This window comes from Pecten maximus, chromosome 13 (assembly GCF_902652985.1).
Source record: "Pecten maximus chromosome 13, xPecMax1.1, whole genome shotgun sequence".
NCBI lineage: Eukaryota > Metazoa > Mollusca > Bivalvia > Pectinida > Pectinidae > Pecten > Pecten maximus.
Window position 1 is genome coordinate 16,092,600 of NC_047027.1, and position 14,748 is coordinate 16,107,347.

Consider the following 14,748-nt stretch of genomic DNA (forward strand, 5'->3'; position numbering starts at 1 on the left):
CTGTAATTGTTTTCAAGAAATAAAGTCGGAAAGCCTCTAATTTTGTCACATAGAAACGTGTACTGAAGTTTATTTAGTGATCGGAGATGTGCCGTTTACCGGTCCGTCTGCGGGTAAGCCTCTTTAAGCTATACACACTGCAATAGTACAAAACACTGTGAAAAATTCTCGGGTCCCTGTGTATTTAAGCTGTGATATCAAGGCCCAAATGTAACGTACATGCATAAACAAATGTAATGAGATTGATATACCACAACAAACGAATTTCTAGGAAAGAAAACAAGACCATTTCATGTGTTTATATAATTTTTAATTTTATTTAATGGATTAACAGTAGTTAGGAAATTAAAGATTTATATCACAGAAAAATCAACATCACAGATCTTTAACGAAGCGTAGACATTAAAATGCATCACAGCTCACAGTCTAGTTGCTAATTTTAACTAGCAGGGCGACATATCTTCTATTGACTCTCTATTTTTAGATTTTATAGTTTGAGTCTGAGTGAATAGGAATAGAATACAATGTACAATTAAAAGAAAACACAACATCCATCATCAAATTGATATGAAATTCAAAAATAGAAATGTACCAATAGTACTAGGTGCTTTAGATTTGGCAGAATTTATTTGACTGGGAAATCCCGATACAGAGTGGAATAAATACATGTTTATGACTTAATGATAAAATTTACACATTGTGACATATAATATATTGTTTGACATCGTAGATAATATTGTAAAATACAGTAAATATAAAAATATTTACATAAATACTGCTATATATTTATATTTGTATAATTCTCACGTGCAGTTTGGTATAAACATATCCTGAATTTACATGTACTTTTGGATTATTTCCCTTTGAAATAAGGGTGACTCTATAGTGCTTGGACATATGATAAATGATACATATTAAATATGAATACAAGATGTTGCCCCCATGATTGAAAAAAAAGAAGAAAAATCACGTGTCTGATTTACATGGTGCACAACAATATACCAAATAAACACTCAAACAAATGATGTAATTTCACTTAAATTAGGTGCGACACAAAATGTAAATTACTGCATTCAACCTAATAAGTGCCCTGCGTGTTTAAAAATACCATGGGAAAAGTTTACATGTGAAATCCAGATGGCAAAAATAACTTTTTTTCATTTATTTAACTTTTATGTAGCAAAAACAATTCAGATTCTTTGGTTGAAAGATTGAAGATATTATTGGCAGATCAGTGAGTTAATTATTATTTCAGAAATACAGACACACAAATTAAGTTAAAACTTCAGTATATGAAATAATGAAAGACATGGAGTATACTATAACACAAAATACTGAAAAATCAGGTCAGACAAGTGCGGTATGGAAATTCATGAAAGATAATGAAAATTATCACGACATGAATTTTTATAGTACTAAATCAATTCAGTATTGAAAATGGAAGCAAAGCTCTTAAAACATGCACCACTTACAATAAAACTTATATAAAAATATTATTTTACAGTTCTGGGACATGAGAAAGTCAAATCTCACATGCTATCTTTCCACAACTCTCCCGATAGTGTTATGCAACATTTGGCGCAAAGGGAGTGATACTTAGAATGATGCATACCGCATTGTGGTTAAGACTTGTTACCCACAAGGGAGGTAATTGAGAAAATATTATATTCAAGACCTTTGGAAATAATAATTTGATACATAATTCTCAGATTTTTATGTAAATTTGATACAAATAGAATCAGAAAAGTAATCAATTGTTTCTACATATATACGTGTTTGAGGTCAGTCTATCTCAGTCTCTGACATTTTGAAGCACAATCTATTTGACACATTTCTTTCATCACACTAAGAAAAATAAACTTTTCTTGGATTAAGAGCTAATTAATTAATTTGTAATAATTTTATCTACCTACTGATAATAGGTTTTTGATTTAGATTGGCTCGGCTCATAGTCATAGAGATTAAAGCACTTAACCCATATTTTTTTTAAAAATATCCCTTGGACATAATACTGGTAATTACAAAAAATAACAAGCTTTATTTGATTGACATGATTCATAAGATGTATTTGTCATTAACAATAAACAACAATTTCTTATTAAAAAAAACAACACAATTACATGTACATATATATATATGCCATATTTGTTGTAATATTAAGTGCCCCTCCCCTTTAAGCCCCTCTTGCTCAAATGCCCCTTCTTTTTTTCGAACAAAATATTTTGTAAATGAATATATCTGCATCAATCAATTTACATCAGCATATGATGATATATAACAATTACCAGCATTATTAAGTAAAAATGGAACCTGATCTTTATCACATATCTCTGAAAACTAACATTTTGACCGGTCTTAATGTCAAAATGTGGAGGACAAATTCAAACATAGTCATGCAGCAATTTTGCTGCACCATCTTCAATTCATGAGATCACAATCGATTTCTGTCTGGCACTGCCAATGAAAAATGCTTCATGGTATATTACACTCGTAAAACATGCAAAAATATTACACAGGCAGACTTACTGGATTTTCATGTGATAACAATGATCAAACTATTTGCCTGACATGAACTAAAGAAGTAATTATCCTTCAGAACCAAGGAAGTCACTTTCCCCTCTAGTTTGTCTGCTGGAGTTATTACCCTGTGAACAGCTAGGGTTATTTTGAGGTGGGGCCTCCTTGTAGTAGTCGGTGACTACCTCACTCAGTAATAAATGGGAGCACTGACTGGCCTGTTTATCAGCTTCCCAAGAAATGCAAACTGAGATCAAACCATGCACCCCAGACCTAAGATTACGTGTCTGGCACTCTTACCTGAATGAGTTATCGTGGCCCCGAATTCCCCTCTGACCTCTTGATGGCCTTTTTATAAATAAATCATCATTATTAGCGGCTATCTTTTCATCAATTAAGGACCTAGGTACATATTACAGCAAATACAGCAACAGAAAATCTATTTAGAAATAGTGAGACATAGTATTATGTGTCAGTATTGTTATGGAATCAAGTTAGAGTTAACAGCCAAGACATTAAAATTCCCACAAACTAATAAGCTACGTAATAAAATGCCATTTCCATTGTTCCCCAAAAACAAGTTTCACATCAATTACATTGAGCAATTATTAGTAGATTAAGTCTATTTTCTAGCTATTTTTGAAACTATGAAATATACATTGCACAATATATATTAAATACTGTCTTCACTCTTAACCTAGCAACTCTGAGAGGTTTCAATAAACTCACCTGGCAAATATATAAATAATACATTTCTGTAAAACAATAATAATAACATGTTTTTTTGCTTCAGAGGCAGTTTCTAAAACGCAAATAAAAACGGTTTTATTTTCTTCTGTAAATGAATAGAATGTTATATGTTAAAGTCCACATTTTATCTCATCACCAAAAGATACAATACAAGTGGTAATTTTCAAGGAGTTTTGTGCTTTGAAGGATTTTTTGAGGATTGAAAAAAAAAAGAAAATAATCCTAACTGAAACAACTTAAAAACTTCCCATATGGAAGTTTTAGAGATTTTAAGGCAAGTTTCCTGCTTTCCAATGAAAAAAATTCATGAGGCTGAAGCCTCATATTTATATCAGCATCTGACTGTTGGAGAAAAAAATATACAGGGCATATATTAAATCATCAATTTATCTAATATTTAATGAGAATATTGAGACCGCCTGTGTTTTAGTAAGCTATACATACAGCTTAAATTCTCAAATGTATCAAAGTGGAGGACAATTTTACACAACTTAAATTGACATGAAGTCAATATTAAATTTCAAAATCCTCATTTTTGAAATCTAATCATATTTTATGCAGCAGGCATTATCAAAGGGAGGTAACTCATCTCCACATCTGTTCAGATTCAAGAATGCTAGTAATAGTGTAATTTGGCCGACATTTCTTACTGGTGAAATAATAGAGAAAATAATTACACTATGATACACCATATATGTTTCCAGACACAAAAAAACAACAAATTATTGCCATTTACTGTGCACTCCACTCCCTATAAAGCCAAGATCAGATATAAGAAGTGTTCTTATCAATCATAAAAAATTATTTGATCAGCAAAATGTATGAAATCTCAATTATCGTTTTGATAAATGTAATATTTCATAGGACAATATCATATCAATAGATATTGTTAGAACTATGGCTTGTAAAGAAACACTGTTTGGGACTAAGACATGTTCTTTGAACGAAATTCATTTATATGTTTTATGATAAAAAACATTTTAGAAACAGGCCAAATGATAATTGGGATCTTGCCTCAGTAAGTCACTTGTTTACCGCCTACATGACTCTGCCTATTGCTTGGTCTCATCTCACCAACTTTATAGTCAGTGTTCTCTAGGCATTGAGCCAATAAAATGATGGGCACTGAACGGTGCGGTCATTTAAGATGTCATGAAGGACTGCCACTTTCGATCAGACAAGCTTTTAGTGCGAGGCTATCGCCTTTGCCCGCTGTTGCTTCATTATCTCCTGTTTGGCCAGGAAGATCTGAGCGCGGCATGGTTTAACAACTGGTTTCTGGAACGTATCCCTGTAAACAGTGTCAAACACAATCTCTCCCTCTTTATTTATCGCCTTGTGTTGTGGACGGAAATCCTTGGTTTCCACTACGCCCTTGGGAACAAACGAATCTTTGGTAACACTGATCCCACCAAATTTAGAGACTGGCTGGACGTTGAGGTTCTCGTGGAAGTCTCCGTACCGGACACGCTTCTGTGGTCCCCAGTTTTTCATGAATTCTTTGTTTGTGGTCTGACCGTCAAACTTGTGGCTACTTTGGACATAATTTGTACTAGGGGCAGAAGCTCGTCTCATGAAGTTTGTCTGGATGTCGATAGGTACAAAATCTTTCTGTAAGTTAGAACAAAATCATCAACATGTGAACGACATTCAATGACCAGACTGGGAATCAAATCCAGAACCTCCAAACTTAAATAGATAGATACTCTAACCATTTTATCTACCATGCCACCAGCATACAGCTCAGTCCAGTTCTATTACATAAGCGACAAATGTTTTGCAAAGTTTTGATTTCATATCAGTTTTACAATTAGTTAATTCCAGTTATACTTTAGTAGTTAAACTTGTCTCTGCCTCCTTTTAGTTAGTTTTTACCTTTCTTCTTCTTTCATTCTCAACCAAACAGCATAATTACTATCTTCTATGTGACTCTCAAGATTTATCCATCCATCACTAGCACTATCTGTCTTTCAATTCTCCATTCTGTGTTAACCCCCACCCCTTTTCAATCCCTTCTTCTCTAAAGTTTTATAAACTTGACCTTATCAACATTCCCCCACCCCCACCAATCTGAAGTCTGGGTACTAAAACATTTGTCTAATCTGACCCCTGAATACCCAAACAGACTCTCTAATCTGACCTCTGGGCATTTTGACATCCTCCCGAATCGTATCCATGAGTATGGTACTCCAACATCCTGTCTAATCTGACACCTGTACACTTCAACAACCTGTCTAATGTAACTCCTGGGAATCAAACGTCCTGTCTAATCTGACCCCTGAATACCCAAACAGACTCTCTAATTTGACCTCTGAGCATTTTGACATCCTCCCTAATTTTAACCATGAGTATGGTACTCCAACATCCTGTCTAATGTAACTCCTGGGAATAAAAGGTCCTGTCTTATCTGACCCAAGAGTGCTCCAACATCCAGTACTAATCTGACACCTGGATACTCTAATGTCATGCCAAATGGATAACCCAACACCCTGTACTAATATGACACCTGGATAACCCAACATCCTGTACTAATATGACACCTGGATAACCAAACACCCAGTACTAATATGACAACTGGATAACCCAACACCCAGTACTAATATGACACCTGGATAACCCAACACCCAGTACTAATATGACACCTGGATAACCCAACATCCTGTACTAATATGACACCTGGATAACCCAACATCCTGTACTAATATGACACCTGGATAACCCAACATCCTGTACTAATATGACACCTGGATAACCCAACACCCAGTACTAATATGACAACTGGATAACCCAACACCCAGTACTAATATGACACCTGGATAACCCAACACCCAGTACTAATATGACACCTGGATAACCCAACATCCTGTACTAATATGACACCTGGATACTCCAACTTCTTGTAATAATCTGACCCCGGATACTCCAACCACCCTGCCTTATATAACACCTGGATACTCAAACATCCTGTACTAATCTGACCCTGGATACTCTAACATCCTATCTTATCTGACACCTGTATACTCTAATGTCATACCAAATCTGACACCTGGATTCTCCAACACCCAGTACTAATCTGACCCTGTATACTCCAACAATCTACTAATAAGACACCTGTATACTTTGACACCTTGTACCAATCTGACACCTGGATAGTCCAACATCCTGTCTTATCTGACCCCTGGATACTCCAACAACTTGTAGTAATCCGACACCTGTGTACTCCTATATCTTGTACTAATCTGACACCTGAATACTCAAACAACTTGTAGTAATCCGACACCTGTATACTCCGATATCTTGTACTATTCTGACACCTAGATACTCCAAAATCCTGTACTTATCTGACACCTGGATACTCCAATATCTTGTACTAATCTGACACTTGGATACTCAAACATCCTGTCTTATCTGACACCTGGATACTCCGACATCTTGTACTAATCTGACACCTGTATACTCCGACATCTTGTACTAATCTGACACTTGGATACTCAAACATCCTGTCTTATCTGACACCTGGATACTCCAACATCTTGTACTAATCTGACACCTATATACTCCGACACCTTGTACTAATCTGACACCTGGATACTCCGACATCTTGTACTAATCTGACACCTGGATAGTCCAACATCCTGTCTTATCTGACCCCTGGATACTCCAACAACTTGTAGTAATCCGACACCTGTATACTCCTATATCTTGTACTAATCTGACACTTGGATACTCAAACATCCTGTACTAATCTCACACGTGTATATTCCAAGTTCCTGTCTAATTTTGTACTTTGAAACCCCGACAACCTGTCTTATTGGACCCCTGTGTACTCCAATATCTTTCCTATCCAAGAGTATATGTGTTTTGTAATTTCAATTTATGAAATATTTTAACACAGATAATTAGGTTGTACCTTATGAGAAGTTTCTGTAGTAAATTTCTCTGTCGGTGGGATGTATTCATCAGACGTGAACTTGCAGGGTTTTACCATTGGGTTTTGGACTACGTCGTGACCCCTGTAGATGGCCCGTTGTTCTGTATCAAATGCTCTCCTAAAGAACACAGCATCATCAGACAAATTATGATTTGAGTAACATTTTTTTTAAAAATTTTTGATACCTACATCAACACCATTGTATTTCGAAATTTAACATGGATTCATTTCACATACAAATATGCATTTGTGTATTACGTGTACATGAACTTATGTCTCTATAAAAATATTGTCAAATCAACTTTTTATATAAAAATCTTCATCAAAAAATGGTTAGAAGTAAAATGAAATCAAATCCTATCAAAACTATTAAATCATGCCCTAAGTAGTGTAAAGTGTTTGACTAATTGTGTTTGACTTAGTACACTTGTCCCTATAAGTGTACCCCTAATGTTGTGTAAAGAGGATGCACATGCTTATAATTTCAGTCCATATAAGGGTTGGCCATTTTTACTTCACGGATATGTCAATGTGGGGAAGTGACAGTGACTCACTTTTTCTACTGCCATATTTATTCTCGAATAATCCCCCTCCCCTAGTGTTAAAGTTCAGTACCGTATTTTATAAACCCCCTCCCCTAGTGTTAAAGTTCAGTACCATATTTTATAAACCCCCTCCCCTAGTGTTAAAGTTCAGTATCGTATTTAACCTCATATAAGTCCCCTTCCCTTGTGTAAAGTTCAGTACCATATTTATCCTAAAATAAACCCCCTCCCCTTGTGTTAAAGTTTCAGTACCGTATTTAACCTCAAATAAGTCCTCTCCCCTTGTGTAAAAGTTAAGAACCATATTTATCCTCAAATAAATCCCCTCCCCTAGTGTTTAAGTGTTCAAATAAGGCCCCTCCCATACTGTAAAAGTTTAGTACTGTATTTATCCTCATATAAACCCCCTCCCACAGCATAAAAGTTCAGTACCGTATTTATCCTCAAATATTAACCCCCTTCCCTAGTGTATCATCAATCTTTGTCATCAATTTTTAAAATAGAAAGCTAAAGGTGGTTTACAGATAAGCCCCTCCCCAAATTTTAATTCTATTATTTACACACTAAGACATGAAAAGAGCCATATATGAAGATACATGTTACGATAACAATAGATTTCGGCCATACTCACTTATTATCAAATCTGAGGTCAATAGTCGAAGGAGGGGGACAAGCAGGCCTCATGCGGGTGGGCATTCCATTCGCATATCCAGGAAAGTCATGCATTGACTGAGTTTGCTTTTGGAAACGCCCCAACTTTTTTCCTAAATCAATTTTCGGCTGTTGGAAGAAGGCATCTGCCCTGTGGACCCCCTCAATTTTCTTGTAGGTATCATTATGCGTTGTGTCCATGAAGAATTCACCTAAAAAGTAAAAAGTTAGTTTCCTCCTTAAATTAAATATATTCGTCTGGATTTTGTTTATTTTTCCTTTCTTAGCATCAATTGAGTTCATCTTTAAAGACACATGACATATAACGAGACTTGTCTGGGTTGGTTTTTTTACAGTTCTTTTTATATAGCCTCATATTTTAAACATGCTTGTATTTAGTTTGTTTAATTAAATTGTTCTTTCATTGTATGCCCAGTTACTATCAGGGTGTTCAATTACTAACTAGATGTTTTATCCATTGTTTGTATATGAAACTTAATTTGTCATATAGAACAATGCTTCATTTAAAAAAAAATACTGATATTTAAAACTGTAATGAAAATACAATCCCTTTGTAAGATATTATGAAAATTGACATTTTACAGGGAGACAAATGTAATAGAGATTAAAAATGACAATAAATTTCTAAACAAAAAGAATCTGGTGTCAAAAAATGTCTGAATCTGTACATTCTCTCCTGTATTAAGATATTTATTGTACATGTGCACGCTATTTCTCTTTTCTCCATATCTAGATTTATTAAAATTCTGAATATAATTCCTATGTCAAAAAATTAGTTATCACATACCAAAAATAAATTGATTTTAACTAAAAAATATCAGAAAGTAGTTCTTGAATCCAATGAGAAATAAAATTATCAATATTTTTCATCTTCAGAAATTAGATTTGATTTTAAGCACTGTAGCAGTGTATTGAGTAAGCTATGGTAATATTTGTGACCTGGCGTGGTAAGTATTTGTGAATTATATATCAAGACAAATAAAGATCAAGAATGAAAGTCTTAAGATAATGCTATTGGAAAGTAACATGCAAATATCAGTTACAGAAATCATGCAGTGTATTATTTGTGATTGCCAAATATAATTATACAACAAATATAAACATTTTAAATCTGGGATACACCAGTATCACAAGAAAAATAAAATCAATTTACAAACATAACCATGTGTAGGTGTTATATTTATGTATGACATTGTGCAGAATCATGCTTTGGTGAACAACTTGATTTTCGCCAAGTTCCTATACTAGGGCAAGTGGATTTTGTATTTGGGCTTGAGTGAATTATTGTCATTTTTTCAATTTCGATATATACATTGTATATAGTATGTATTTTTTTTTATAAACCAATAAGTATTTGAGATGTCAGTGTCACCTGTCCCCAGTGATCACATAACCCTCAAAATCAGGGATGAAAGGGACATAATAGCTTAGGTTTTAAATGTCCAGCAGATAAAAAAAAACTCAATTATCTTCTTTTTAAAATTAAATTTTTTCGGTACATAATCATCACATTTTGTGTATTTGGATGACATATTTCTTATTTTTCATTATTCATTTTTTTTAAACTTTCAATTATTCCTAATACAAAAAAAAATCTCATCAAAATGTAAGCAATAAAATATCAGGTAAAAATCTGGTGAAATAACTAAATCAAGAAAGTTGTGACAATGAATTTTTACACACCTTGATCAAAATATAAAACTCAAATTAAACAATATTCTGGCCCCTTTAATACATGTGATTGAAGCATGACTACACAATACTTTGTGGATTGATGACAATTAATATTTAAATCCTTACTGCCATCAAAGTTGTCTTTTCGCTGCACCTCAAATTTAAATATATTAAAAATTACACAGGAAAATTGTTAATGATGGATTTACAGGTACATGTATATTCAAAAATTGATTATTCATAAAAACATTTACATCTATAAGGTTATGCAGTTTCATAAAAAAAAGAGTATGAATTTGTTTAGAAACTTTGAAAACTGATCAGACAGTACTTAGTACTCATCATTCATAGAGAAATGAAGCTGACTTTTTGGGCTATTGTTGTTTTATACATGAATGCTTGGATATAGAAATTTAAAAAAAGAAATAAGACTATGCCTATCAATTTCTGAAAGGCATGAAGTGATTCCTAGCCAGACACAATAAGTTTATAAAGAGATATAGATGTATGTAATTATTTTATCTTTAAAATTTTCTGCAGAAAAATCAACATCATGATGGAATGTTATGTTATGTTTTATTCATTGCTAACCTGTGTACAGTTATTTTGACAGCAATCACTTACAAAAGTGTCAAAATTACAATTGTGACGTAACGGGTAAAATAATTTGGTAAAAGGGGAAATAACTCAGTATGCCCTATACACAATATGCAATGTTGATTCTTATCCGGAAAACTAATACATTTCTTGTATATTATTCACACACAAAATTCACATTTAATATGGGAATTTATATTTAAGCATTTCTTTTTTTAACCTTTCATGATAAAATTTTCACAAGTGGGTGGATATTGAGACTCTACTGGCTAACTACCTTCCATTTTAATGTTCGCCTCGTCCAGTCGGACAGCGTCCGGCCTCTTCTGGAACTCGCCTTTAAATTCCTCCTTCGTCTCACTCTTGTTCTGATTTCTGTGTTTGGTTTTAGTGTTGGGGAACAGTATAGACCCTGGAATATCAAATTGGTTACTCACCACAATCAAACATCTCAAGTGATCATGAGTTTTATATATAACTTAACATCTCAGTGATCATGAGTTTATATAACTAAACATCTCAGTGATCATGAGTTTATATAACTAAACATCTCAGTGATCATGAGTTTATATAACTAAAGATGCAAGTGATGATGACTTTACACAAACATATGATGAATGATCATGACTTCATAACTAAACATATTAGAAGTAATCACGACTTGGTCCCTTTGGCCAGTTGATCTAAATAGCTCAGTTTAATAACAAAATCTTAAGATATTTAAATGTTAACTAACTATTGGGCTAGATAATACGCTGTCAGACTCTATAAAATACCTGTGAAGCTTGGAAGCTCTCCAAATGTTATCGTCGGCTGTCGCACCCATTTCTTAAAATGGTCTTTGTTAGTTGTGTTATCATCAAACTTCGCAGACGAACTGATGTAATTACTAGCTGGCTCCATCCCTCGATATTCCTTGGGGAGCGGTTTCTTCATGAACTCGGTAGAATAAGAGGTCTGTCCCTCCATGGGTACATCTAGTGCCTCGTAATTTGCATCCTAAAATAGTGTTTTTCAATTGACTTAAACTTCAATGAAAAAAACATACCTGCCACAGACAACAACATATCATTGTTTGCAAAAGATATTTGTAAAAGACTTGTTAAAATAAGCGTATCTTAATAAAAAGTGATTGAATATATAAATATATCTGACAATTTTGAACATTTTGAAACACCATAATTTATGCTGTATATATTTGATGTCTAAGATAAAATGTTCATGTACCGCATATTAAGGTATATGAGTAAAATCTTCACTCATTTAGGATGTCAGGTCTTTTTGTCTCTTTAGGGAAGAAAAATGTGAACTTGGAAGGAAATGTTAAGGTGTTAATTTGTAGGAATTTGCCTTTGATACTGTTTTGCTGATTAGCTCATTAAAATACCCATGCATACATTGATCAAGTTGTTTTCCTAGAAAATGTAAATTATGCGATTGAATTCTAATTTTGAGTCTGGTTACTGCAGATTGATCAAAATAATGACATCCCCTGAAATTTAATATGATCTTGTAAAACACTTACAGGAACTATTGCCATGGTGCGTTCCTTGACCTGAGGATCCTTGAAGTCATCACGCTGATTTGTGTCAAACACCATTCTGATCGGCTTGTTGAGAACCTCATTTACACCGCCTGGGGAGTCAGGCGGTCTCTTGGAAGATCGTGGACGGGGCTGTTTTGCAGCCTTGAAAGTTGATTGGTAGTCTGTTTCTGGAAATTGAACTCTTTTGACTCTCCCCTGCATTGGATTTCTAGGATGTCGTCGTTTGTGATGGCTGCAAAAAAAAAAAGAAAATGTCTGTAAGATAGAATTGCCCCTACTGCCAATCGACACCGCAAAACCTTAGGAATTCCTGGGATCAGCTAGTTACATTGCATCGGGACGGGACAGACACCGTAACACTTTATGCCCCCACCGCCACCCATTTCCTGACAGGGGCATGAAAATGAAACTATTTTCAGACATCGACTCAGTACATTTTTTTTCGCATCCTTGATGTTTTTATATTTATTATCAGTGTAGTTTTAAACTCTAGGATGCATCTGATTGGCCATACATTATGCATATTTTTCAGTTCAAATATGAATCTATTGACTTTGAAAAGAACAAAAAAAAAATAAGCACAAGTCATTGAAACTTATCAAATGTTATTCCCAATTTATATTATATACTACATAGAAACACAGATTTTGTTCAAAGGATTTCTTTTGTGATTTAATTATAGGTTAAATCCATTGAAGGTAATATTGAACGAAAATATATTGTATAGTGTAAAAGATAATTCCAGGACATCAGATACATAATTCTTTTTGATCCTTTTATTTTTTTTTACAGTTTAAAAGGTCAGCAGGCAGTCAGTTTAATATTCATACTGATGTGACCACTCATGACTAGTCTGACTTGTTTGCATAAACATATTATCAATATATGGATAAATATCACAGAAAAGAATTCAGCCAAATGTTTGCAATGATTTTATCTTGTTTGCATAAAGAAATTAAAAATCCATTAGAAACCATGACCAGTGAATTTTTTATTCAGTACCAAGCTGGGATATTATAGACTTGAATTGTGGACAATGGATGATTTTTCTCCCAATACTTTAGAAAGCCAGATGGAGTTTAAATTGTGATGTGTTCTTCGCTCTTTTTACTTGTACAAACACTTCAAATGACTCCTGTTTGTTATAGCTGTTAGAGCTTAAAATGTTTTCAATAGAAAGAAAACTTCAATCTACATATGAACATCATACTGTATGTTTTGGTCTATAACCTATTTAATTAGTTACATGTAGGACGTACTGGAGTGCTTTCTATATTGGAATATTTATGAAGCCTAACTATCATGAAAATACACAAGTTTCTCAACCAACAGAAACCAATACAATTATAAGGATAAATTCTTCTGTAAAAACTTAGATAATGTATTATGCTAATTGAGTGTTTGATGTGAAAAATAATGGGTTTTGTAGTATATACATTCCAGTCAAACCATTGATAAGAGGCAGTAAATGATGACATATCCTTTTGCAATTATGATTTTATGAATGCAGTCATATCTGTACATAATCAAACATTCAAGACAATTGCCATAATAAGACACCAGAGATGGATATGTCTCACAATTAGGACTACACATATTTTCATATTCCACCACAAAAATCAAGGATCATGTTCAATGTAGTATATACAAATGTATAATTTCCTTATATTCAATAAAATGTTTAACATAATCGAGGAACATTAATTGTATCATAATCCAATTGCATAAGTTTTGACAACAATTGATTATGGATACTGAGTATAATATGCTTTTGTTACAGACGGTTTTTCAATATACTTTTCTTTAGCTTGTTCAACAGAATGTCAATGACAAATCCCATTCAATAATTAAAAAAAAAATCATGTCCTAATAATATATTGAAAAATTGTACATTGTAGTAGAGGGTGTAATCATCGATTCAATATAATAATTATTTGAACGTTTGTATTAATACTGAGCATGCAACAGTTGGATGGAAGTTAAGTATACACCCATGTATGTTCGTCAGAAAATAGTCTTTAATCTACATTTTATTGCAAGAACCCCCCTCCCCCCCTTACTACTTCCCATCATTTTTCATCACACCTCTACAACTTTTAAAAATAGTTTCTGTCTTTCACTTTGAAATCATTTCAAACGACATAAATTCAGGATATAGGGGGTAACTATAAAGGAAAGTAGAACCCCTTTTTTACTTACCCACAATCACAAAGGTCAGTGACGGACACATCATCAGGAAAATGTTCAGCTAAAATCTGCTGCACATCCATGGTGGTCAAACTATTAATTGGCGCGTGCTAGCAATTATTTACCGAATCTAACCTAGTCTACGATGATATTCCGGTAATATGTAGCACACAACACTACATACTTTCAATGAATATCAATTTAAAAATCTCGACCTCGTCTTATCGGTAAACAATCGGCCGACATATGTACATAATACGGATATAAGCACACAGAAGCAATGTACTCGTAACCACCGGCGAAAAGTCCTTAGCGACGTATATTAGTAA

The 14,748-nt window shown here is 33.7% G+C and overlaps 1 protein-coding gene across 1 annotated transcript; it reads right to left on the minus strand.

Moving 5' to 3' along the window:
- Window positions 1–293: 293 nt before the first annotated feature.
- On the minus strand, window positions 294–14,719 carry LOC117341121. Its single transcript, XM_033902960.1, has 7 exons — window positions 14,432–14,719; window positions 12,212–12,464; window positions 11,463–11,685; window positions 10,964–11,098; window positions 8,375–8,606; window positions 7,178–7,316; window positions 294–4,878 (listed from the first exon to the last, which is right to left on the minus strand). Exons 1-7 carry the CDS (start codon window positions 14,500–14,502, stop codon window positions 4,453–4,455), a joined length of 1,479 nt encoding a protein of 492 aa, XP_033758851.1. The 5' UTR covers window positions 14,503–14,719; the 3' UTR covers window positions 294–4,452.
- Window positions 14,720–14,748: the final 29 nt, after the last annotated feature.

What these genes read in the sequence shown, in the direction of transcription:
- LOC117341121 (XM_033902960.1), bottom strand. Translation starts at nt 14,502, where the DNA reads ATGGATGTGCAGCAGATTTTAGCTGAACATTTTCCTGATGATGTGTCC. An exon ending in GCACCATGGCAATAGTTCCT is followed by an intron (nt 11,686 to 12,211) that starts GTAAGTGTTTTA and finishes ACACTATTTTAG; the next exon opens with GATGCAAATTACGAGGCACT. An exon ending in AGAGCTTCCAAGCTTCACAG is followed by an intron (nt 11,099 to 11,462) that starts GTATTTTATAGA and finishes TTGATATTCCAG; the next exon opens with GGTCTATACTGTTCCCCAAC.